Source organism: Clarias gariepinus, chromosome 14 (assembly GCF_024256425.1).
Source record: "Clarias gariepinus isolate MV-2021 ecotype Netherlands chromosome 14, CGAR_prim_01v2, whole genome shotgun sequence".
Classification (NCBI taxonomy): domain Eukaryota; kingdom Metazoa; phylum Chordata; class Actinopteri; order Siluriformes; family Clariidae; genus Clarias; species Clarias gariepinus.
In genome coordinates, this window is record NC_071113.1 from 30,811,300 (window position 1) to 30,838,993 (window position 27,694).

The window sequence follows — 27,694 nt, forward strand, 5'->3', positions numbered from 1 at the left end:
CCACACCATAAGCAACGCGGTCCAAATGTCTGTAACCACCACAGAGCAAAACGTCTGTAGGCAAAAACGAAAAAACATTTCTAACAGCAAAATAGGGAATGGATATTGGAAAACAAAGGAAATGTCTATAAGCCAAACAAAAAAATGTCAATAAACAAACAGAAAGTAGCTAAAAGCAAAACAGAAAGTAGCTAAAAGCAAAACAGAAAGTAGCTAAAAGCAAAACAGCAGCGCCGTCACATGTAGCATCGTCAGCCAGGAATCAGCTTAGAGATCATGAGGTTCTATTTCTCCTTTATGGTTAACAAAGAGAGAAACAACCAACATCAAATAGCCTCAATAACCTCCAGAATGGATGTTTAAAACACACACACTCACACACACTCACACAGATAACAAACATCTTCAGTGTCTGGCCAACTTAAAATGGAGATTCTTAAAATTCCAGTAGAAAACTAAATATATTTGTGTTAAAATAACTACTTAACGCAACTTAAATAAATGAAAATGGTAACTTTTGAGATCTAAGTTTGGAAGCTTATATCCAGCTTTGCTATGCAGTTTTATTACAGTTCTGATGGGTGATGCATTTTTTGCACCAAATGCACAAGGAGTGGATTGCAGCTGGAGCCAGTGCTTCAAGAGCTACCACACATATGGTGGTGTAGTGGTTAGCGCTGTCGCCTTGCACCTCCAGGGTCCGGGCTCGATTCCCGTCTCTGTGTGCATGGAGTTTGCATGTTCTCCCTGTGCTTGGTGGGTTTCCTCCGGGTACTCTGGTTTTCTCCCACAACCCAAAGACATGCAGGTTAGGCTAATTGGCATTCCCAAATTGCCCGTAGTGTGTAAATATGTGTGTGTACCCTGCAATGGATTGGCACCCTGTCCAGGGTGTACCCTGCCTCGTGCCCTAAGTCTCCTGGGGCTCCAGGTCCCCACGACCCTGAATACAGGATAAAGCAGGATAGAAGATAAGTGAGTGAGAGTGAGTGAATTGACTAGTATGCCTTGAAAACATTGTGCAAATATTGTGTGTAAGATTGTAAAAAGTGGCCGCTCCACACTGGATCGAGACCTACTGAGCAAGAAAAGCTGTGTATTTTTTTGTAAGTGTAAGTGTTACAGGTTTTAATAATGTGTTGGACAGTTTTAAATCCGATTACGATAATTTTAAATCTCCTTAAATGTTGAGGTACAGTAATGAGAGAAACTTCACATGGGCAGTAACAGATATAACCCTAGATTAAAATCACATAAATAGTAAAATCACACAGCATTACAAACACAAATAAACAAAGCTGTAACACATGAGACTAAAGTGAAACTGAATAGAAGTGCTCAGGATGAACATGACCATAGTATGATCTAATATCTAGTTGTAAATATTTATTACAATATTCCCAAGTGATTCACTTAGAGCTGTTGGAGTGCAGAGTACGCTCTATAAATGATATCACCATAGCTTTTGTTCTGTGATTTTTATTTGAATTAAATGATAATAAAATCATAATATCAAAATACTCTGGATAATGCGTTATCATCTACAGTAAATGTACACTGAGCACACCCACTGGAGAATCTGGGGAATTTGATAAACAGATTACTGAAAAACACCCAACCGTAAGAAGAAGAGGGTGTGTAGAAGTGATGGGTCGTTCATGAACGATTCGTTCTTTTTGAACGAATCTTTAACGTGACTCAGAATAATGAGTATCTCGGAGAGTGATTCGTTAATTTCCTACTGGGTGCGCAGGCACAACTCATCGCAAACCCCCTGTATGTTATGTACAGAAAACAGAATTGAGCGATTCTTTCCAAATGACTTTTCTACTCAGAGTTGTTCGTTCTTTTGTCATGTGACTACCATAGACGCTATGTGGTGCAAAAGATTTAAAAGAACGAACGACTCAGACTGGAAGATATGATGGTGAGCTGCTCATTCTGTTTATTATAATATGTCCTTAGCTGCATTGTAATGTTTTCATTACTGGAACTATAGCCAATAAAAGAACAAAATGAACTAAATGACTCGAAAAAAGATTCGTTCATTTTGATGAACGTGATTCATAGAACCGAGTCCAAAAAAATGATTCAAACTTCCCATCACTAGTGTGTGTTATTGTGTGTATAAAGTGATTGGTGTTTTATCTGAAATTCCCCTTTTCAGTGACCGTCTTCCTATAAATAACTTGAATGAAATGAAAAGAAAAGCGAAAGTTATAAATGCCCCAACACACACCTGCAAGACGTTTGTTTAACGCACACTGAACTGAGGAAAGTCAGGACAAAGAACTGGTAAGAATCAGTACACTTTTTTTTTAAAATGTACCACTAATATTCAAGATTTTTTTCTTTTTTAAGCCTTATAATGTATTAATGAAATTAAATAAAAATAACAATTTGGGTGTTAGATTGGTCAATTTCTTACTGATTTATAAATCACATCATATTTTTTTTAATCTGTTTTATGTCACATTTGATGTTTGTGAAACGATACGTTTTCGTTCTCACTTACTGTATGTAAGAGCAGTTATAAACATCTATTATTTTACCAGTCTCACTTTACACACTGTCTAAGAGCGTTTTCACATCTGCCATAGCTGATACAGTATTAAAGCATGCAAAAGCGTTACTTTTGTCATTTATTCCAAAATATTAATAATATTAGGCAAATATTTATTAAAGCTAAAGATTGACTTTCTTGTTTTCTTCTTCGCTTGTGTTTAATAGTGGTTCGCAAAACTCAAGTGCATACTGCCACCTGCTGTATCTGAGACGTAACTAAAAAAATAATACTGTAAATGTGTGGGGAGGGGCGGACAGTCGTTCCTACAAAACAAAGGCGCCTATGTGAAAGTGCCCTTAAAGTAAAAAAAAAGTGAAACTTTTTGTCTTGTGTTGGTGAGAAATGTAATGTAAACTTGTCTTGTCTGTGTAAACGACTCTGTCCTGAAGAAAAGCCTAAATGTAAAGTTTTTATCTCTGACTAATTCAGAATAAATACAGAACTAATACAGAATTCCATAATTGTAACCTGAAATTCTTCTTATTAATAAAATATTTTCCACTATGACGTGTCTTTTAATCTATTTTTTGTTAGTGGAGTGTGCACTGTACACGTCCTTGGAAATGAGCCGTTACTATAGGAACTGTATTTTTAATTGTTTAGTTTTGTTGGTCCACTGAGACTTTTTGTTTTGTAGAATTATGGGAGTCGACTCGAAAAGTAACAGCAGTAAAACATGGGTTCTCCTCGCAGCGGGTTCTAAAGACTGGAAAGACTATAATGACCAGGTGAGAATTAAATATACAGTAGCTGCTTACAAGTAACATAAATATTGTAAAATATTTGGTAATATTACAAAATATAATATATTATTAATTCTTTTTGCCTTTCTAGAAATATCTTTGTGTGTGTGTCCTTGCATGCCTGCGTGTGCCAGTGTGTGTTTATAGTTCAGTATAAATCCAAATGTAATGTTTCTGTTTCAGGCCAATGTGTGTCACGCTTACCAGGTTTTCCACAAGAACGGGATTCCAGATGAACAGATTGTGGTGATGATGTATGATGATATCGCTTATAATGAAGAGTGAGTGTTTGAGATTAGAAGGAAAATAATAAACTCCGCAAAGCTGACAGAAAAAAAATCCAGTATTTGAAAATATTAGAATGTTTCATTGCGTGTGAGTTTTGGCAGACTACATACGCGACGCAGAGAAGTGAAAAAGCAAACTTGGTATTTGATTTTGCTATGATAGGATCATAACTTGTAAGACATGGGAAATGCAACTGCAAATGGACTTTGCTTTTAAAGAATGCCTGGATGATGTAAATGGAAATCTGTTGTGAATTATGTCACCTGGGGTTGTGTTTGTTTTATAGAAACTAAATTCACCCCAGATGGGACACCAGGGGTCTGTTCTTCGTACGTCGCTAACTCAGTTAACTGGATTTGATTGGTGTGGATTTGTCCTGATCTTGGATTGTTTTGTTCTTCGATGCGCATCTCACATTTGTTGTCATAGCAACATGTCAGTAAGCTTGAACCTGCTCGGGAGCTGGTTTATTTCATGTAAACAGGATTTAGGCTCCTGACGAGTTATGATTGGTTGAAATGGCGAGGTCACATTTGATTGGTTAAAGAGCACGACTGACACGGACTGACTCACGTGGGAAAAGAAAATTATTTTATAATTTTATTAAAAAATAAACAAAATAAAAGTACACATTTTGTAATTGAAATAAATATTAATATTTCTATTTTTTATATACAACATATTTATTTTTATATAGCTTATTTTATTGTCTCATATAATTTGTAAACCATTAACCTATGCATTTATGTTCTAATATAATATTTGATACGTCAGGGAAATTAGAACGGACACAAGTGCAGGTCTCCTTCAACTCCTGGGTGACAAACTAGTCTGGATGAGTGACCCCACTGAATGACCTTAGATCGCAGTATCAAGGGGACATACAGTTTGCCCGCTGGAACCCCTCTGGGTATGCGGCACTTACTCAGGGCCTCCTGAACCTCCCTCTCTACATCCCATAAGAGTGGGGCCACCACCATGCCTTTGGGCAGGATGGTGTCAGTAGAGGCCTTCCGCTCGGTGGTCTCAAACAGGCGAGAATGGGAGTCTGGCTTTGTGTTCTGAGAGGGTAAAGTTAAATCGGCTAAAGAAAAGGGACCAGCGGGCCTGTCTGAAATTTAGTCTCCTGGCCGAATTGATGTACTCTAGATTTTTGTGGTCAGTCCAGACCATGAATGGTTGAACTGCGCCCTCCAGCCAGTGACGCCACTCACCCAAAGCCAGTCTGACTGCCAACAGCTCCCGATTACCTATGTCGTAGTTCCGCTCAGTGGGGCTCAGGCGGTGGGAGAAGAAGGCGCACGGATGCACCTTCCCATCCCGAAGAGAGCGTTGTGACAGGACTGCACCTACACCAACATCGAAAGCGTCCACCTCAACAATAAACTGTCGTTCAGGATCTGGAGTAGACAAGATAGGAGCAGAGACAAACCGGGACTTTAATTTATCAAAGGCCTCCTGGGCCTTATTACCCCATTTGAACTATACCTTAGGAGAGGTGAGCGCTGTTAAGGGTGCAGCCATTTGACTGAAGTTCTGGATGAAGCCGCCGATAAAAGTTGGCGAATCCCAAGGACTCAGTATTCAAAGTGTTATGTGGGTGTGTTGAATGCTGTCTTTCACTTATCTCCCTCCTGAATACGGATAAGGTGGTAAGCGTTGCGCAGGTCAAGCTTGGTAAAGACCTTGGCTCCCTGCAACAGTTTCAAAGCTGAAGACATAAGAGGGAGGAGGTACCTGTTCTTAACAGTAATGTCATTCAACCCACGATAATTCAATTCAATTCAATTCAATTTTATTTGTATAGTGCTTTTAGCAATTTTCATTGCCGCAAAGCAGCTTTACATAGTCAAAATAATTATTTAAGTTTGTATGAAATGTGAATTTGTATGAATCAAAATGGTCAGTTTGTCCCTGGTGAGCAAGCCGAGGGCGACAGTGGCAAGGAAAAACTCCCTGAGATGGTAATAGGAAGAAACCTTGAGAGGAACCAGACTCAACAGGGAACCCATCCTCATTTGGGTGAAACAGAAAGCAGTAAATGATCTGCATTTATACAGTGTGTAGGGTGGGAGGCAGTTCAGCCATAATAGCTGATGTTAATTGAAACAAGTTAATTGATAATCAAAACAAGGACGCAGGGAGCCATCCCTCTTCCTGACGAAGAAGAGCCCTGCACCCGCAGGAGAGGAGGAGGGACGGATGAGGCCGGCTTTGAGGGACTCAAATAAGTAATATATATATATATATATATGTGTTCATGGCCTCTCTTTCTGGACCTGTAAGGAAATATAAGTGACCCTTGGGCAGAGAGGTGCCTGGGAGGAGCTCAATGGCACAGTCGTAAGGGCGGTGAGGAGGCAAGGACATGGCCCGGGACTTGCTGAATACCAGGCGCAGGTCTTGGTACTCCGCCGGAACCCTAGACAGATCAGCAGCCTCCACCTGAAACACAGGACAAACAGAACCAGAAAAAGGGGCAGGACCAAGACAAGAAGCAAGACAATTTTGGCTTCAAGACACGACAGAATTTCTAGACCAATCAACGTGAGGGCCATGTTGTACCAACCAGGGGTGTCCCAACACTATAGGAGCACTGGGAGACTCCAGAAAGTACAACGTGGTCTCCTCTCTGTGATTGCCTGAGATCACTAGGCTGACCTTGGGAGTCTGATGAGAGACATTAGTAATTAAAGTCCCGTTTAGGGATCGGGCAGGAATAGGTTCAGGCAGGGAAATGGCTGGAATGCCCAATCGTGCAGCTATTGAGCTGTCCATAAAATTAACCTCAGCCCCTAAATCGACCAAGGCCAAGCATGACTCTGAGGCCCCCCTGCACTGGACCAAAACAGATAAAAGGGTGTGAGAGGAGGGGGATTGTAAAAAAGGAATAGGGCTCACCAGGATCCCCCGCTTCACTGGTGAGCCTTGGCTTTTGCTGGGCAAGGCTGCGGCAAAGTGGCCTGGTTTTCCACAATAGAGGCACAGGCCCCTGGTCAGACGCAATTGTTTCTCCTGAGGCGTTAGATGGAGGCGTCCCACCTGCATGGGTTCAGGTTCTGGCAGGACAATGGTTGGCAAGAAAGAGTGGGAACCCTCTACCCTGCTAGTGGATCGGACCATCTGGCGCTGGTGCCGGTGACAGAGATGAGCCTCGATGCGGAGAATTTACCTGGGATAGGTGAGCGTCGGTCCGCGACGATTCCAGCGTGGCTTTCCGCTGCTGTAGCTGGGCCAGCTTCACCTGTAGGTCGCGGATCAGCTTCTCCACGGCCTCCATCTCCAAGTCCACCGAGTGCAGCTCCAATGTATCCTCACCTGCACACAGAGGTAGAGACACAACCGACATGGTGTCTAAAAATAGAAATAACTGGTGTGAAAGAGCGTAAACAAACTAGTGATAGCCGGGCTAACGGGCTGAAGCGGTGTGCTGCAAAACAATTAAAACTTATACGATATAAACTTATACGAAAACGATATAACACGCGTTTCGAGTGAATATATTATAAGGTAGTATGAAATACTTATCCGTTATACAGTGGTGTGAAAAAATATTTGCCCCCTTCCTGATTTCTTATTCTTTTGCATGTTTGTCACACTTAAATGTTTCTGCTGATCAAAAACCATTAACTATTAGTCAAAGATAACATAATTGAACACAAAATGCAGTTTTTAAATGAAGGTTTACGTTATTAAGGGAGAAAAAAAACTCCAAATCTACATGGCCCTGTGTGAAAAAGTGATTGCCCCCCTTGTTAAAAAATAACTTAACTGTGGTTAATCACACCTGAGTTCAATTTCTGTAGTCACCCCCAGGCCTGATTACTGCCACACCTGTTTCAATCAAGAAATCACTTAAATAGGAGCTACCTGACACAGAGAAGTAGACCAAAAGCACCTCAAAAGCGAGACATCATGCCAAGAAATTCAGGAACAAATGAGAACAAAAGTAATTGAGATCTATCAGTCTGGTAAAGGTTATAAAGCCATTTCCAAAGCTTTGGGACTCCAGCGAACCACAGTGAGAGCCATTATCCACAAATGGCAAAAACATGGAACAGTGGTGAACCTTCCCAGGAGTGGCCGGCCAACCAAAATTACCCCAAGAGCGCAGAGACAACTCATCCGAGAGGCCACAAAAGACCCCAGGACAACATCTAAAGAACTGCAGGCCTCACTTGCCTCAATTAAGGTCAATGTTCATGACTCCACCATAAGAAAGAGACTGGGCAAAAACGGCCTGCATGGCAGATTTCCAAGGCGCAAACCACTTTTAACACTAGAACTACCAGGTTTTTCTGACCCCTCCAGCCCTACCAGAGGTAGGCCAAATGGCCCCTTGGTTTTAAACTAACAACTTAATCACTGACAATTGACTCCCATTCATTTGTAAATGGGTGGCCGATTGGAATGTGTCACTCCCCTTCCCCCCACAAATGGAAGGGCAGAGTAAGAAAAGCTTTGAAGGACACTGGGAATCCATATTTAAATCGAAGAGGAGAACAAAAACCAGGGAAAAATCCACCTAAAGAGTTGAGTGGAAGAAGCGTATGTGTGATGTGATCTCTCTCTCTCTGAACACGCTGAGGAGCACTAAACGCCACAAAAACAGTTAACCTATCAAAATAAACCACATACCATATATAATTTAAATGTACATAATTAAGGTCAAAGATATATATGTGTGTGTGTAAATATCAGGATTACATCATGATTCTTTCTCATTGATTTCACTATTTTGCAAGTTGTCTGAGACGTACACACAAACTAATTAGACTTTTTTATATAAAAAGAAAGCCTTTGAGGTAACAAAGTATAAAATAAAGCAAAGAGCAGAATGAGCAAAGATAAAAATCTGTGTCAATTTATCTTTGTTATTCGAATAGATACACATCACAAATAAACATAATATGAATATAAAACAAAGTTTTTATTTTTCAGGAAGATCAGGTATATTCAGCAGTATTGAATTAACAAACATAAAAGGTGAAACACTATATGCTTACACACTTCATCCATCATTTCATTTTATTTTATCTTAAATATGTGTGAAGAATAGAGTGAACTTTATAGTTACTTACACTATGTGTATCTGTTATGAATAAAACACATGAGCAAATTAGATTTGAATGGGTTGTTATTGTTGCTTCCATAGACATCTTTGTGTATTTTACAAGCTCAACATGTGTTGTTTTACCAGTACATATGTGTGTTTAAATGTCTGAAACCTAAAATATGCCTTATGTGGTTAACGCTTTGTGGCCCAAGGTGATTTTGGGGCCCTTGAGATGTTTGGACATGTAATGTGTCACACTCCTTCCCCCCAAGAAGTGTACTCTAAAGAACCTCACACATGCCTGTGGTTTGGATGACTGTGGGTAGGGCTGTTTACTGATGACAAGCTAAACTTGGGAATAAAAGGGATAGTTTACTACATGCATTCACAATCTTTGAGAACTTATCGGTACGAACAAGCTGCAAAGATGCCAAGACATTACACTGCTGCTGAGGCTTTGGCTCTGCTGCAAAACAATGGGTGGCCCATTGTAATGTGTCACTCCCCTTCCCCCCAAGAAGTGTACTCTAAAGTACCTCACACATGGCTGTGGTTTGGATGACTGTGGGTAGGGCTTTTTACTGATGACAAGCTAAACTTGGGAATAAAAGGGATAGTTTACTACATGCATTCACAATCTTCAAGAACTTATCGGTACGAACAAGATGCCAAGAGATTACACTGCTGCTGAGGCTTTGGCTCTGCTGCAAAACATGGACTCTTGTGACTCGGATGGTGGGGAAGTATCCATTCACTTGCAAGAGAGTTCGGACTCTGACATGTCTTCAGGTGATGAGATGTGTCCCGGGTTAGAAAGTAGAACTCCTCTTAGGAAGAAAAGTCGGCTGGAGACACAGACCACACAGAAGAATTCCAGCTATGAGACGGCAAAAGATGGCACAGTGTGGGTTGAGGAAGAAGTAGGGGGGCCGCTCCCTCATGGCCAACTAGAAACATATACATGTGATGGAGAGCCAACAGGAGAAGTCAGAAGAACCATCAAAAATCGCTTGCAGAGCTTTTTGTTTTTGGTGAGTTGGGACATCCTTCACACTAGAGGTCGACCGATATATCGGTCGGCCGATATATCGCGCCGATATTTGTCATTTTTTAATATATCGGCATCGGCCGATATCCTTGTTTAGTAGCGCCGATTTAAAGTCAGGCACATCCGCGGGCAGTCCCATGTTATTGATGCGGTGAAATGTGCTGCTGCCGCGTGTGAAGGACCCCAAGCCAAAACTTCAATGCACTAGAATGCACTTCAGATGTTGTGTGTCATTTATACCAAACACAAATGTTGCTGGTTGCTAGTAGTGCTGCACGATTAATCATATCGCAATGTCAGCCTATGCGATTACATTACAGCAAATGTTGCGATTATATTAAATAAACAAATGCGTTCGCGGACGTAACAAGACATTCATTCTAAGAGCTGCATGGCCATTTCTTATGTCAAAAATAAAAAATAACCAGTCAGTCTTGTGTAGCGTGCATGCTGGTGGTCACGTGACTTTCCGCAGCGCAGTGTGGAGACGGAAGAAAATGGATACAGAAGAGACCGACGCTGAACTTGTGCCCAGAAAAAATGCAAGCTCTGTTATTTGGATATTTTGGTTTCAGGATATCGGACACTAAGCAGAAAAATTGGCAAAACTAAAGTCGCGGTAAAAGCCAAGAGTAGTAAAAAGACCAAACAAAGCACAACAGTGTGAGCAGAAGAAAATAACACATTATTACAGATGTGTTTGTAAGTCTCAGTAAGTGACGTAGCGACGTTCAACTTGAAATAACTGCAGTGAAATTCTTTTTAACTCCCACGGACCTTTGGTCAAGCAGGACGACTGAGACATATATTAGCCTAACCGCGCACAATGAGTTTGAACTGAAAAGCCGTTGCCTGCAAACATGGTATTTCCCTGACGATCACACCGGAGAGAACATACTGTAGCCGCGGGTTTAAGAGAGGCACTGACTGCATGGGACCTCTGTAAGGATGGTTTGGTCGCAGTCGCAACAGACAACGGCACGAACATCGCCAAAGCGGGGGGGTTAATCACTGGACTAGGTTCCAGTGCTTCGGGCATAGACTTCATTTGGCCATCGGTAAGTTAAATTAATTTAATATTTTCATATTTAAAGCTACTTAACTGTACGTTAGAGAGGACAGCTATTAACAGATTTATTTAAGAAAAAATGGAAATACAGTGTAGAAATCTGTGTCACAAAGAACACTAGAAATGTCTCATTTAAATTATTTTCATGATTATTAGCATGACTCTAAAATTAATATGTTTAAAGGACACTTTTCTTTTCTTTAATCTCTTTTTCATCATTAGATTTAAAATGGTGAGTGATTTAATAAGAATACCAATAAAGTATGTTACATCCTCCTTAAATGTCCCTGTTTTGGGACAAAATGTAAAAATATATTTTTTAAATAGGTATTTGTTTTATTTATCTGTACTTTTGACTTTCTAATTTAATTTGAAAGTTAATTTAATGTAATTTAATTCAATAATGTAAAGATGTTACTGTTATTTAAATTTGCATCCACTCGTTATTAGTGTGACCTTTTAGCATGCAAATGAAAGGGAAAACTTCAAGATATCGGCCCTAAAAATCGGCAGCACATATCGGCCATCGGCTGACCCTGACCTCTAAACATCGGCATCGGCATCGGTTATAAAAAAACCCATATCGGTCGATCTCTACTTCACACTATAAGAAAATGTACAGTTGAGTATGGCCGCAGGATGGAAGCAGATTGGGACATGTCTGTCTATGAACTGATGGCGTTCATCTCCATCCTTCTCTGGAGGAGGGTGATCAGAATTCCGTCGCTGGATGATGCATGGTCGGCAACATTGGGGATCTCGCACGTCAAGAGCACGATGGCCCGAAAATTTCCTGGCGCAGCTTGCAACTGAGCTTGCTGAGCAGTTTATGCAAGAAAGGATGGTGGACAAGGAGCAGCTGCTTTGGCAACAACCTGCCACACCACACCCAGGGAAAAGGGCCAAGTGTCAGGTGACCTTCCAGTGCAAGAAAAATAATGCAACCTTACGCTGTGTAGCCTGCTACAAGTACACATGTGGAAAATGCAAAAAGGAAACTGAGTGGCAGTGCCAGATATGTGCCAATAGATCACACCAATGAACTGCTAAAATACTGGTCACCCACACACACACACACACACATACACAAACACCAGATGTTGCACACTTATGTAAATATATATATTTTTCTAATAGTGGTAGTAGTTTTTATGCTGGGAGAAGGCTACGTGGAGATAAATGAGTGGAATTTACATACCATTTGTCTTTAGTATGCCTCTTCTATGCTTTTCTTTTATTCTATTTTATTGTGTTTTCTTATTGTGTCAATTTGTTGGGCGATCGTGCAATACATTTCACTTCATGCCGTATCGTGTATGTATGTGAATGTGACAAATAGAATTTGAATTTATGTTGTATGTTTTTTGTTTAAGAAAATAAACGCTTTGAACTTTGGAATCTTTGAATACATTTTTTCTACACCAATTGTACCCTTGGTATGGCCCCTTACATATTGCTCCTAGATGACTGTGATCCCTGATTGTAAAGTCAATAGCACCTTGTACGTCGCTCTGTAAGTAATTGCCACATTTACAGAACAAAGGCAACTGTTCACACGTGATTAAGGATATTAGGTAAAAACAACCGGGCCAAATGGCCCCTCTCTGGTGGAGCTAGGGGGATAGGGCCAAATGACCCCTCTCTGGTAGTTCTAGTGTTAAGCAAAAAGAACATTAAGGCTCGTCTCAATTTTGCTAAAAAACATCTCAATGATTGGCAAGACTTTTGGGAAAATACCTTGTGGACCGACGAGACAAAAGTTGAACTTTTTGGAAGGTGCGTGTCCCGTTACATCTGGCGTAAAAGTAACACAGCATTTCAGAAAAAGAACATCATACCAACAGTAAAATATGGTGGTGGTAGTGTGATGGTCTGGGGTTGTTTTGCTGCTTCAGGACCTGGAAGGCTTGCTGTGATAGATAGAACTATGAATTCTACTGTCTACCAAAAAATCCTGAAGGAGAATGTCCGGCCATCTGTTCGTCAACTCAAGCTAAAGCGATCTTGGGTGCTGCAGCAGGACAATGACCCAAAACACACCAGCAAATCCACCTCTGAATGGCTGAAGAAAAACAAAATGAAGACTTTGGAGTGGCCTAGTCAAAGTCCTGACCTGAATCCTATTGAGATGTTGTGGCATGACCTTAAAAAGGCGGTTCATGCTAAAAAAAAACCTCAAATAAAGCTGAATTACAACACTTCTGCAAAGATGAGTGGGCCAAAATTCCTCCAGAGCGCTGTCAAAGACTCGTTACAAGTTATCTCAAATGCTTTATTGCAGTTATTGCTGCTAAGGGTGGCCCAACCAGTTATTAGGTTCAGGGGGCAATTACTTTTTCACACAGGGCCATGTAGGTTTGGATTTTTTTTCTCCCTAAATAATAAAAACCATAATTTAAAAACTGCATTTTGTGTTTACTTGTGTTATCTTCGACTAATAGTTAAATGTGTTTGATGATCAGAAACATTTTGTGTGACAAACATGGAAAAGAATAAGAAATCAGGAAGGGGGCAAATAATTTTTCACACCACTGTATGTTACTCTTCGTAAGGGGGCGAAAAAGTTGAAAAATTGGTCAGTCTGGCGGAGCTCGGAAAAAAGCAGCGTCTCTGCAGCCGTCCAGTATCGTCCAGTTCATCTCGGATGTGTCAAGCGACGTACGAAGAACGGACCACAGTCCATCAGAGGGCAACATGTACACACATTCACACATTAGTTTACACCTACAGTAGAGGCAATTTATCTGAACCATTCCACATACTGGTAGGTTTTTTGCACAACACAAGAAAATCTGAAGAATCTGGAAGGAATTCCATATACTGTAGTCAGTAACAGTCACTACAAACGTGTCACTACCGATATAATTATCTAATGAGTAAGTATGCATTTGTAAAAATATTAAATCTTATATTTGTATATATTATACATTTCTGCAGGAATCCTTTTAAAGGTAAAATTATTAATGTACCAAATGGTACAAATGTTTACACTGGAGTTCCGAAGGACTACACTGGAGAGGTACTCAGATTATACTTTTTGTTTGGCTTGTTTGTTTGTTTTGTATTAATTATGTTTATTTTAAAATCAACCTGTTTTACATTGTGCATTATCAGGAGGTTTCAGCTGAAAACTTTCTGGCTGTACTACGTGGAGATTCAGCAGCTGTCAAGAAAACAGGACCAAAAAAGGTCATACAAAGGTACAGTACGGTATTCACCTCTCAGGCCAGTTTCTTCTTTATATATTCTTTAGCTTGTTTCAAGAAGTGGTCTTTTGTTGCAAAATATCTAACATGAAATATAAGACAAATTTGTAAAATGAAAAATAATTTTGTCTCTTTAAAAAAAAATACCCATTTAAATCACCTAACCTGAACATTTTGTAGAACACACACACACACACACACACAATATTATGACCACCTACCAAATATTGAGTAGATCCCGCTTTTGCCACCTAAACAGCCTTGATTTGATGATGCATGAACTCCAGTAGACTTCTGAAAGTGTGTTCTGGTATCTGGCGCCACACCATTAGTAGCAGATCCTTTAAATAATGTAAATTGCAAGGTGGGGCTTCCATCGATCAGAGTTATTTTACCAGCACATCCCACAGATGCTTGATTACATTAAGATCTGCAAAACTCACTGTTGTGTTCCTCAAACTGTTCTTGCATAATTTTGGCAGTGTGTCAGGGTTTGTTATCCTGCTAAAAGAGAGGACTGATATCAGTGGTGTTAGTAATACCCTAGGGTTGGGGTTAGGGTCAGCAATAATAATAGGATAGGTGGTAATGTACATGTAAAAGTAACATCCACATCAAAGGATCAAAGGACAGAACGTTCCCCAGAGCATCACGCTGCCTCCGCTGGCTTGTCTTTCTCCTGTAGTGTATCCTAGTGCCATCCATTCCCTACACTCTGATGTTAACATGATGTCAAAGAAATTGTGAGTAATCAGACCAGGCCAGCTCCTTCCATTGCTCTGTGGTCTAGTTTTGAGGCTCAGATGCATGGGCACTCTGGCTGGTCTGCAGCTGCGCAGCTCCATATTCACCAAACTGTGATCCATTGTGTGTTCTGACTCTATTACACCTAAGGCAGCATGAACAATTTTAGCTCTTCTATTGGATCAGACATCACAGGCTCGCCTTCGCTCCTAATATGCATCAATGAGACTTGGTGGCCCGACCAGACCTTGGTGGTTCACCAGTTTTCCTTCATTTTGTATGTCCTGACCACTGGAGACTGGAAACATCCCATAAAACCTGCAGTTTTTAAAATGCTCTGGCCCAGTCGTCTAGACATCACAATTTGTCCCTTGTCAAAGTCGCTCAAATCTTTACACTTGACTATTTGTCTGCTTCCAACACATCAACTTAAGGGACACAATGTTCACTTACTGCCTAATACACTATGTCCCACCCACTTCCAGCCATTGTAAGAAGAGTTTTTTGGAGCAAACCCACAGAGCAGAGGCAGGAAATGAACCCGGACCCTGGAGGTGCTAGGCCACAGTGCTCACCATTAAGCCACTGTGCATCTATGGTAAAATAATAAAAAAAAACAGCAGTTGAACTCATGGCTATATATTTAATAGTGAACGTAGGAGCATTTCAACATGCACAATTTAAAAAGAACTCACAGGCTTATAAGTGCCACTTATTAGTAAGGCTCCTCAGAAAAAAGGCACACACACACACGCACACCACACACACACACACACACACACTGTAAATATACTGTATATGTTCAATATCAATATTTATTATTTCCATTCTCTTCTCTTTCAGTGGTGAAAATGACTCTATCTTCATTTACTTAACGAGCCATGGACTTGTGGGTTCTTTTTCATTTCCTAATTCCAATGTAAGTTTAGTAAATCTCCTCTTACTGCATTGTTTTTAGAGTTGACTGCTTGTAATTAAGATTTAATTCAGAAAATGTATTTAGCCAGAACTCAAACATAACCTCACACCTTAAGCCCTATTTATAATTTACAGGAGAGATACACAAGCTCAGGCAGAGAGTCAGTAAAACAGAGGTGTGCCGTGGTCATGTGAGATTCAGACCTTAAGTGCATTTTTATTTTTCTCTGACCAGCCAGATGTCCCGTGCCACAGTGTGAATGTTGTAACCAATATATTTTACACTAATATTAAGTTTAGTGACAATATTTACATTTACAATTAAGGTATTTGGCGGATGCCTGCAAAACACAACCACATGTCCCCAAAAACACACCAAAACACAACCACATGTCCCCAACACACCAAAACACAACCACATGTCCCAAAAACACCAAAACACAACCACATGTCCCAAAAACACCAAAACACAACCACATGTCCCAAAAACACCAAAACATTTCCCAAAGGTAGTGATATAGATGGAAATGAAAACTTCTTTCACAATGTGTTGAAGAAAAATCCAATACCTTTGGTGGCAGGTGAGTTTAACAATCTGAATGAGTTAAAAACTTGACTTGTGTCACCAAATCTGATTACAGCTGTCACTCAGCAACAAGTTATAAAAACACTTATCCATCGAATTTGAAGAAACTGGAAATAACAACATACTACAGTAGATATTCAGAACTTTATAACACTGAGGTCAGGTAATGTAATAATGTGATGTTCTCTATTACAGCTTTCTGCACGCAATCTCACTGACACAATACATGCCATGTCGAGGAACAGGAAATTTTCAAAGGTAGATTTTACAACTTTTACTTTTTCCATTCCATATCACCTTTTAATATTTAAATCAATATTGGATGACATATGTCACAGATTATGCCGTACGGCTGTTGAATTCCGTCTCCTGTTTGTCAGTAGAAGCATTAACAGTAGTGCAGGTTTAAATGCTCTCATTCTAATACATTATGGTTTCTGTGTAACAGCTCATTTACACCTTCCCATCTTGTATATTTAGCAATGTTAATTTGATAAGACTATAAGTTACGCTTGTGTGTGTGTGTGTGTGTGTGTGTGTGTGTGTGTGTTTGCCAAGTTCACAATCAAAATTTTGCTAATTCCTGGTTGATGATTGCAGATGGTCATTTATATGCAGGCGTGTCATTCTGGATCCATGTTTGAAGAGCTGAGAGACATGAACAACGGTTAGTAGGATTTGCATTCTCAGAAAAGCTAAAGAAACTGTATGTCATGTTTATGTACATTTTCCTCCTATGTCTGAAAGTCCTTTAACCTTTTCTTTCAGTGTACGCAGTTGCATCGTGCAGGCCTGATGAATGTAGCTATGCTTATTGCCGTGATAAGCAAAGAAATGTCTTTCTTACAGACTACTTCACCTTTCACTGGCTACAGCACACCAAGACAGTTAGTGTTATATTTACTGAACACATGTATAACAATACACGAAAATCTACAGATTTCTAAGATTTTTTTTCCATTTTGTTTTTTTTATCTTAAAGGTAAACCTCGACAGGACTTCATTTCGAGATCAGTTTTCCTACTTGATGAAAAATGTCAAAGAGTGTATGGGAAAAGAAAAGACTCAGACACCATGTAACTATGGTAACATGGTATGTAATAAATAACTAAATAACTAAATAACTAAATAAATAAGAACATACTTGTTATGTGGTGCGGTTCGGAAAGCTGCACCCCGGGATGTTTCTAAGAGCCCTGACGCAGGGCTTCAGAGGGGGTAAATTAAACAGGAGGCTATGAGAGTGTTTATGACACGGGAGCTCTGTCTACACAAGAACTAAAAATCAAAAACCTTATCCTCTCGGGGTGTTCGCCCTTACCAAGAATTTACAGTGAAACCTTGGATTGTGAGTAACGTGGTCTGCAAAGATTTATAATAAATTTTGACTTGGAAGGTGAACAAGTCTTGGTTTACGAGCCCCGAGTATCATGTATTATGTGTGCCCTTCTTGTTTTGATGTCAAGCATCACGTGATCACAACTGAGTCAATGGTTTTTCTCTCTCTTGCATTGCGGAATTGTGGGTAATCGTCTCCCCTGCTGGGTCTTAGTTCACGTCTCTTACTTGTATAATCAACATCTATGCACGTGTGTACTGTTTACTATAACACTGTGACCACGCGTGTGTGTGAAACATATTTCATTTTGTGTCTGTATGCGTGTGTGTACAGTGCGCATGTAAAGCTAAAGAAGATCCATTTTCTCTCAATGTATCAGCTGCTCTTTGTGTCTGTGTGTGCACGCGTCATTGGACACCATGCCCCCCCCCACACACACACAGACAGACCCCTCCTACTTTCGCCTTTACAGACACACAAACACACACTCTTTCTCTATGCTTTGTCACAGTTCTTTTCAAAGGTAAAGTGCGGGTTAATTTGTTTTATTTTTATTATATATCTTGTGTTAATGAAATATGAGTGTTTTGGAATATGATCCCGCTTCCGGAACAAATTACGCTCGTAATCCAAGGTTCCACTGTATAAGAGAAAGTTAGTGTTCCTCTACTTTAAGGTGAGAGTGCACGCTAAACTGATGCGTGTCTCTGTCTCTTGCTTTCTCTCTCTCTCTCTGGCCAGCGTCTTAGGGAGGCAGAGGCTAGGTCTCACCACTTTTTGCATGCTTGTCTGTCTGTCTTTTTATCTTTTTCTTTCTTTCTTTCTTTCTTTCTTTCTTTCTTTCTTTCTCTCTTTCTTTCTTTCTTTCTTTGTCTTTGGCCCAGGGTGTATGGGTGCTACCTAGAGTAGAGTGTTCCTGCGCGGCTACAATGCTTGATTTAAATGTTTAGTGAATTTTGTGGTATAATAGCTCCCATCGCATCAATTTCCATGTGCAATGATGTGTGGTTTATTTTTAAATACAAGATGTGTGAGATTTTTGTGTGTACAGCGCGCGTGTAAAGCAAAAGAAAGTCTCATTAGAGACGCTGAAGATCGATTTTCTCTCTCTATATCAGCTGCTCTTTGTGTCTGTGTGTGCACGCATCATTGGACACCATCCCCCCCCCCCCCCCCCCCCACACACACACACCTACACACACACACACACAGACAGACCCCTTCAACTTTCGCCTTTACAGACACGCATACACTCTTTCTCTCTGCTCTACACACACACACAAAATTTATACTATAGCCTCCTTCTGATTTTCTTTTTTTTTTCAGTGTGATTCTCCATTGTCTCAAATCCTGGGGAATGATGTGAAAGGTAAGTTCACAATAATCAACCTTAGTGATGTTACTTTTACAACATTTCACACAGTTTTATACACGTTAGCAGAGGCGCAAAGAGTAATTAAAGTTTGTACAAGTACTGTTACTTCAGTAAAATTACACTTAAATACAATTAAAGTTGGCTTTATAAAAATCTACTCAAGTAAAAGTTAAAAGTAGCTCAGTAAAAAATTTACTAAAAATTAGTAAAGCTTCTAATCAGTTCTCTCAATTTAATTCAATTCAATTCAATTTTATTTATATAGCGCTTTTAACAATGGTCATTGTCTCAAAGCAGCTTCACAAAAAATTAAAGAAATTCATTAAAAAAAAATAATAATAATGATAATAATAATTTGTGTATGTGTGAGAAAAATGTGTCTAGATAATAACGAGATGAATGAATGAAATGTCTCTGAGCAAGCCAAGGGTGACGGCGACGGTGGCAAGGAAAAGCTTCCTGAGATGGCAATAGGAAGAAACCTTGAGAGGAACCAGACTCAACAGGGAACCCATCCTCATCTGGGTAATAACAGATAGAGATGATATAACATCATGTGTGTTATGCAGCTAAAAGTACAATATAACAGAAATTCTTTAAATTAACATGAAGTCCAGTTCAGAATCAGAATCAGAAAGAGTTTTATTGCCAAGTACGCTTACACGTAAAAGGAATTTGTTTTAGTGACAGAGCTTCCAGAACAGAAAACAAATGACAAGACAAAAACAGCACGACAAAAAAAAAAAAAAAAAAAAAACATTTGACATCAAATGGAGTAGGGTGTGAGATACTTTTTAAATAAGTTATATAAATATCTGAAATCTGTGGTATTATACAGTATATTGCACTGTGATACTGTACACAATATTGCACATATATTTATTGACAGTTGATGTTTAACTGTTCATGAGGGAGATTGCCTGGGGAAAAAAACTGTTTTTGTGCCTGACTGTCCTAGTGTTAGGTGCTCTATAGCGTCGACCCGACGGCAAAAGTTCAAATAAAAGGTGGCCTGGGTGTGAGGGGTCCAAAGTGATATTCCGAGCCCTTTTCCTCACTCTGGATGTGTACAGTTCTTGTGGCGTGGGCAGGGAAGTGCCAATAATTCTTTCAGCAGTCCGAACCGTCCTTTGTAGTCTTCTGATGTCTGTTTTTGTAGCTGAGCCAAACCAGACAGTTATTGAAGTGCACAGGACGGATTCAATGACGGCTGAGTAGAACTGTGTGAGCAGCTCCTGTGGCAGGTTGAATTTCTTTAGCTGGCGAAGGAAATACAACCTCTGGTGGGCCTTTTTAACAATAGAGTCAATGTGAATGTCCCACTTCAGGTCCTGAGAGATGGTCGTGCCCAGGAACCGGAATGACTCTACTGCTGTCACAGTGCTGTTCATGATGGTGAGTGGGGGAAGTGCAGGTGGGTTCCTCCTGAAGTCCACGATCATCTTCACTGTTTTGAGCGTGTTCAGCTCCAGGTTGTTGAGACTGCACCAGACAGCCAGCTGCTTAACCTCACTTCTGTAAGCAGACTCGTCACCGTCCTGAATGAGGCCGATGATTGTGGTGTCATCTGCAAATTTCAGGAGCTTGACAGTGGGGTCTGTAGAGGTGCAGTCATTGGTGTACAGGGAGAAAAGCAGTGGGGAGAGAACGCATCCCTGAGGGGCTCCAGTATTGGTGGTGTGGCTGTTGGACATGAATTCCCCCAGTCTCACTAGCTGCTGCCTGTCTGTCAGAAAGCTGGTGATCCAGCACAGGGATGAGTCAGTAGGTGCAGAGAGCAGATGGGGTCAGGATCACTGGGAGCACAGGAGCAGGATGTGTAGCTCCAACCATCATAAAGCAGAATCCAGCTGGAGCTGGTGCTTCTCTGGATGCCTCAGGATCCTCACAGGGTTGGCCTTTGTCTACTGAAGCTGGCACAATCTCCAGATGCCTCGAGATGAGTAGAAAAGTACAGAACAGATGGAAAGAATTAGCGTAGTTGCCATTCAGGATAGATGTACTGGAGTATGAAGTTATGGGATGAGTTACGCGTATGCCAGATTAAAGAGATGCGTCTTGAGTCTACTTTTAAACTGGGAAACTGTGTCTGAGCCCCGAACACTGTCTGGAAGGCTATTCCAAAGTTTTGGAGCTAGATATGAGAATGCCCTGCCCCCTTTTGTAGATTTTAAAATTCTGGGAATTACCAGAAGTCCGGAGTTTTGTGATCTTAAGGAGCGTGGTGGATTATAGCGTATCAGAAGACTGGTTAGGTATGTGGGAGCTAAACCATTTAAAGCCTTGTATGTAAGTAGTACTATTTTGTAATTAATTCTAAACTGAACAGGTAGCCAGTGCAGGGATGATAATATTGGGGTTATATGATCATATTTTCTGGATCTAGTGAGAACCCTGGCAGCTGCATTTTGGACTAACTGAAGCTTGTTTATTGAGGATGCAGGACAACCACCTAGTAATGCATTACAATAGTCCAGTCTGGAGGTCATGAATGCATGAACTACAGTAGCTTTTCTGCATCAGATAGGGATAAGATGCTCCTAAGTTTGGCAATATTTCTAAGATTTAGTATCTCTGTTGTTGACACCAAGATTGTAACCATTCATTAAAGGAAAATAATCTACTAAACCTCTTGATTCCTCGCTGAAATGTCGGAAGTGGTCCAGATACGACGATCTTTGTCGTGGGTGATGTGCTGCGGACCTTCTCGACCAGGCTCCTGAAGTCCTTCTTTAGGATCTTTGTCGGCCTCAGCCTGGTGTCGTTCGTGCCAGCATGAAGAACCACAGCTTGAATGTTCTTCTACAGGGTCGCAGCCACCTGTGCAGCAACATCAAGAACACGTGCACCAGGTAAACAGCAAGTGTACGCCTTACCTTTAGCCGTGGTAGCACGCACGTGCCGGACGATGGAATCTCAGATGACCAGCGCGTCGTGTGCCGTCTCACGGAGAGGAGCGACGCGGTTTCGGGTCGAGATTTCGAAGACTGGTTGTGGCGGAGGAGGAGAGGTCCTCGCCCGGGGCTTGGCACGCGTCTTTCGCTGCTACAGTATCCAGGCCTCGTGGTATCCCGGCGCCGGGGTGAAGGAAAGCTGCGATGGCTGCGTCCTCGGTGCGTTGGACCTGGGCAGAGACACACATGGGGTAGAGATTGTAGGAGAATTCTCACGCCGAGAATTTACCTGGGACAGGTGAGCGTCGGTCCGCGACAATTCCAGCGTGGCTTTTTGCTGCTGTAGCCGGGCCAGCTTCACCTGTAGGTCGCGGATCAGCTTCTCCACGGCCTCCAGCTCCAAGTCCACCGAGTGCAGCTCCAATGTCTCCTCACCTGCACACAGGGGCAGAGACACAACCTACATGGGCTAGTGATACTAATGCCGGTTAAAAGCGGTGTGCTGGAAAACAATTAAAACTTAACGATATAACATGCGTTTCGAGTGAATATATTATAAGATAGTATACTTGATCTCAAGAGCTGATAAGTCTCACACACACACTGGGGGAGGGGCGGCAACTCTTTAAAGGGCAACATAGATACATAATGTGATATATAACATAGTAGTGGCCGTTACAATGACCAGGAGTTTGATCATAAGAATTTGATGGCATTTCGCTTTCAGCTGGGTCTCGTCACTGGCATCTCTTTTGTCCGTCTACATTGTTCTTGTAAATTTAATGCGTTTGTTCTCAATCAATCAGTGCAGTGGTTTCCGGGGTGAATTTTTTTTCCCTTTGCCGTTGCAACTTTTGAATTATTTTATATATTTAAAAACTACTTTAAAAAGTAGAAGTACACACACAAAAAAACTAATTAATTACATTAACAAGATTAAATGTAATTTGTTACTTTCCACCTTCCACCTCTGCACCTTAGGGAGTCTAGCAGGTTTTATTCTAATACTTCCAAATAGTGTTGCTTGATTTAACACACACACACACACACACACACACACACACACACACACACACACACACAGGCTCACATGCACTCAGGAAACCTCACACTCACTTATTCTTTGCTCAGCGTGCTGGTTCACTTACTCACAGGTCTCTCTCTCTCTCTCTCTCTCTCTCTCTTGTCAACACAAGACCTATAAATCCATAACAAGCCACAGGTGGAAAGCACTAAGTGTTACCTGTTGGTTTCACCCACCTCTCACCATCTGGCGCTCGACCACGCCCTCACTGCCACATGTGCTTAATAATTTCAGTTAATGTTTCACAATATTTATACCTGGATTGTATTCATGCAGTTGAAACCTCATAAAATCACCTGAACTGTAGCCTGTGACGAATATGACACCACTGTGGTTTAGTTATCAGCTACTGTAGGTGTCAAAGTCTGTAAAAAGATCATTTTTGTCTCACTTTAGAATAAGTTCTTAAGGTTCTTCCTTTGCCTCTGAGTCGCAGAAGTTAGCGTACGTAGCTCACAATTGGAGGTAGTCCTTATATTAACATTTATATGCAAGCAGTTACAACTTAAGCAAATAAAATCAATATAAGATAGAGATGGATTACTAAACATTCAATAATGGTTCTACACAAAACAAACGTGTTAAAGGACTTGTGTACCAAAAAGCTTGAGAATAAAACCTCATTACACCAGAGCTCCTTTAATACCACGGCCCTGTGGCTCCTGTTCTTACACCATGACATTAACAGCTTTTATATTGTGTTAGTTTCAATAACGGAGTTGCAGACTTTAGTTTCTTTGCTGTTGCTGAAGATCATGACCATAAAAGGAAGCTTATATTAAAATAACAACCTGTGCAGATCGTCTGCCTTTGTGGGTGACCACAAGGTGTGAGACACCTCACAGATTCTCTTTGCTGCCGATTGCATCACCAGTTTCCTGTTTCCCTGTTACAGATGATGCTCCAGCTTCAGGATGCAGCATCTGTTGAAAGCACTTTCTGAAGGTTCTGGAGAGAGGTTTCTTTCCTGCTTGAAAGCTTCCCGCTGGCGATGCGTTTATCCAGGTGTACAGAATGAGACACAACGTGGTGGGACATATGACAAGTCAAGACATTAGCCTGATTTACAACAACCCTAACATCACAGCATTGCTTATTGCAAGCTTATTAGTTTACTAAATTACTGAACAGCTTCTATTAGTAGAATATAAAATAAATACTGTACACTACTTGTTGCTGTCATTCTACAGTCGCATACAGAGTGCCGGGTGGTGAAGAGTGACTGTTACCCCTGGTGAAGTTTATTATTTTTCTATAACAGCAGATACATCTTATACTGCAGCAATTTGCCAAAAACTCCAAATTTATTAAACTTTATTGAAAAAATAAACTGCATATTTCAACCATGAACCTGTAACACCATGTGTGCTGCCTAACGCACCTAAACAAGTTTGTATGGCAGCCACTTATAGAATATATAATTACATTATTATAAATTACATTGTTATCTCATTATACATCCGAGCAGTTGAAGGTTATGGGGTTTTGCTCAAGGGTCCAACAGGGGCAATTTGATGGTGCTGGGGTTTGAACCTGGGACCTTCTGAACCATGGATCAACACCTTAACCACTTAGCTACCCCTGGAAAGTGTATCAGCTGCAGCGGGTCAGTGTGGAGTGAAGCTGGGCATTGAGATTGATACTGGTGTTAGATTTGGCCTGAACTAAAGTTTCTAGGGACTGGAGTGACACTGGGCGACAAATAGGGAATTTCCCTTTCAGGAGTGATTTAGTAAGCATGTCAGATCACTGCTAATCACATATTAAATTTTATATTATAGCTTTTGTTAAGAATATTTTTTTATTGTTTAACTATTATTGAAGTTTTTAATTCTTCTTATTATTATTATTATCATTGTTAAGTGTTTAAAGTATGTGTATGGGTCTTACAAGGCTTCCTATGAGGTTCATACTAAAGTTTAACCTGTTAAACCTGCTAAACCTGTTAAACCTAACTAAAAGCATAATTGACAGGTCTCAGGTAAATGTCCAACCTAACTTTTTCACCAACAACATACGGGTTGTATAAAATGATGTGTTCTCAAAAGAATTTACAATGTGTAATGGATGCAATACTCAAGGTTTCTAATTTATATCAGTGCACATGAAAGCTGCTTAAAATCCATAGACCCCTTGTTGTAGTTGATATTTTTGTTGGTTTTGGCCGCAGTGTAACAGGACAAAATGTACATAGTGTTATCTTATACTGTAAATGTGTTACCAGTTTACTGTCCAGTGAGAGCACATTGTAGTAACATGAGACAATATACTGTGAATGTGAATGTTAAGAAAAGTTTTGAAAATTATATAAAGTTCTGTAATTTAAAATTAATGTGTAAATGTCTGTATAAGCGAGCCCCTCCTGTTTTTGATGAGTTTATTGTCGCTCTCAGAGTAGTGGGCTCTATTACACAAGAAGCCTCAAGTGGAAATGTCAAGGTGCCTCTAAGAACAACATCTTTTAGACAGTCATCTGTCTCTGTCCAGGGCTCTAACCTGTGGAACTCTCTGAGTCGTGAACTCAAACAGGATTCAGTATGGGGACATTTTAAATATGAACTCAAACATGTTTTAAAAGGGTGTCAGGCATGTCAACATAACTAATTCACTGCATTTCTGTTTGCCCCAAGCTGGAGTTTATTTGTGAATAAATGAACGCACTTGTGAAAAAGAAAGATTCCAAAAATTTAAGTAGTAATTTTGACCAAATAACTGCTGTGATAATTAGAAAAATACCCTTATTGATTTTTTTTTATATGTATTTTTAGGAACACAAGAGTTAGCACATCCTGTGGATTTACTGCAGCAAGGGAATTTTATTATATATTGATGATTAATGCAAGTTCGTCTTGTGGGATTTGTACTTAAGTGTTTTGTATGTTCCAATTTCACATATCAGGTTTTGCAGTACTCTTCATTCTCTTCATTTTATTATTCAAATTTAATTTTACAAATTAACTGCAATTATGTGAAATGACGACACATTAATTAATTTTCAGTAAGATGCACTATCCCAGCTTTTAACCATCACTATGTGGTCCTTGTTAAAGTCTCTCCTTATGCTCGCTCATTTTTACTCACATCGACTTTGAGAACTGACTGTTTACTTGATATATCTACTGACGTGTCAATATGAGGAGTTAATCTATGTTATTCACTTCACCTGTAAGTGCTTTTAATTTTATGGCTGATCAGAGTACTGTATGTGCAAATCATTGAGTTAGCACAGTTTACATTTATTGTTTTAAGAAGTAAGCCTTTGCTGCTTTTCCTTTTTAATTATGGTCTTTGAAAGTTTTCGGGATTACTAAATGTTGATTAAAGTAAAAAATAAAGATTCTTTTAATTTTCATCCCTAATTCAGTATGATACTTTTTGCTTCATAATTTAAAAAAGTAGAAAAAGTGAAAAATTGCTGTTAAAACCATGATTTAAACAACATCTCAGCATTATTGAAAGTAAATGTTGTTCGTTCAGAAACGTGTCTCCTGGCTCACGTGAGTGATGGCTTCAGTGATGCTGATGGAAACAAAGAAAAAGGAAAAGTATTTAAATTAGCAATGACATTAGAAATGAAATGAGTGGATATACTGTATATTTACAAAGTGAAAACTCTGCACATACTGTACCTCTCAACCTCCAACCCAGACTCACACAGATTCACTTAAACCTGCTGGTGTGAACGAGTGACAACAAACTGCAGAGAGAGAGAGAGAGAGAGAGAGAGAGAGAGTAGTAAGATCTGCACAACTAAATATTCATTCTTTATTGTAAAGCTCATTCGTATACCAATAAGCATAAACTTTAAGTAGTGTTACTAAAATAAAGTAATAAAGTAGGATCTGCTTGTTGAATTCGAATCAGAGTAAAATAGATTCTTTTGTCTGATTTAGAATTTCTTTTTATTTAGTTTCAAACTTTTAATTGGTGTTTGTAGCTCCACAGTCTGTTGGATCAGTTTACATTGCTAACTAATTAGTGTTTTTTTTTCAAACATCAGTTATCACTCATTACACATGTTTAAGTTAAATCAATTTAAAAGGCTACCTTTTTTGGCATATAACTTCTTGTATATTTTGTATCTACTTTCTCTATGGATCCTGGGAAATAGACTAGAAGTAAAAAAAAAAAAAAAACTGGGCAACTACTGAAACTTCAATGCCTGAACTTTTATTATAAGATTTTACATTTGCTGTGTAAGACACATTTATGAAAACTACAATTGTAACAATAGTAAAGTGTTTGTTTTACCCCCATCACACCGAGCCACAGTCTCACTATGTCTGACAAAATTTGAGTGAACGCAGTAAGAACTTGAAAACCAGTAAGAATGTTGTATTGTTAAAAAATGGATGGTGAGGATGTGATTGAACATAACACTAGAACAGTTATGTATTAGAACATTGTTTATACTTGTTTATACATTTTAAAACAACTATGTCTAATTAGAGCTTTATTTAAACTGAATGTTTGATTTGTTTCTGGAATAATACTGAATTAAAAAATATTATAGATTTCTATATTCTGTATTTACAGATTTATTGTAAATAATCTTTGGCATTCTTACTCAATTTTGTTTAAAGTCATTTAGTAAAGCACACATACACACACACACACACACACACACACACACACAAACACACACAGTACATTATATATATATATATATATATATATATATATATATATATTTTTTTTTTATCATATTATGTTCATACCAGTTTCTTTTCCCAGTTGAAGAGATTAGTCCTGAAATGTTCAGCCGCGACTTTGAGCTC

At 39.8% G+C, this 27,694-nt stretch overlaps 1 protein-coding gene across 1 annotated transcript; it reads left to right on the forward strand.

Annotated features, from left to right (window-relative positions):
- The first annotated feature begins 2,218 nt into the window (after window positions 1-2,218).
- Window positions 2,219-26,187, forward strand: LOC128541068 (legumain-like). Its single transcript, XM_053511170.1, has 12 exons — window positions 2,219-2,295; window positions 3,204-3,294; window positions 3,493-3,590; window positions 13,708-13,789; window positions 13,885-13,970; window positions 15,564-15,639; window positions 16,420-16,482; window positions 16,825-16,891; window positions 16,993-17,111; window positions 17,207-17,317; window positions 18,890-18,932; window positions 23,812-26,187. The coding sequence occupies exons 2-12, from the start codon at window positions 3,208-3,210 to the stop codon at window positions 23,844-23,846; spliced, it is 867 nt and encodes a 288-aa protein (XP_053367145.1). The 5' UTR covers window positions 2,219-2,295; window positions 3,204-3,207; the 3' UTR covers window positions 23,847-26,187.
- The last annotated feature ends 1,507 nt before the right edge of the window (window positions 26,188-27,694 follow it).

What these genes read in the sequence shown, in the direction of transcription:
- LOC128541068 (XM_053511170.1), top strand. Translation starts at nt 3,208, where the DNA reads ATGGGAGTCGACTCGAAAAGTAACAGCAGTAAAACATGGGTTCTCCTC. An exon ending in GGAAAGACTATAATGACCAG is followed by an intron (nt 3,295 to 3,492) that starts GTGAGAATTAAA and finishes TTTCTGTTTCAG; the next exon opens with GCCAATGTGTGTCACGCTTA. An exon ending in TTTCATTTCCTAATTCCAAT is followed by an intron (nt 15,640 to 16,419) that starts GTAAGTTTAGTA and finishes TCTCTATTACAG; the next exon opens with CTTTCTGCACGCAATCTCAC.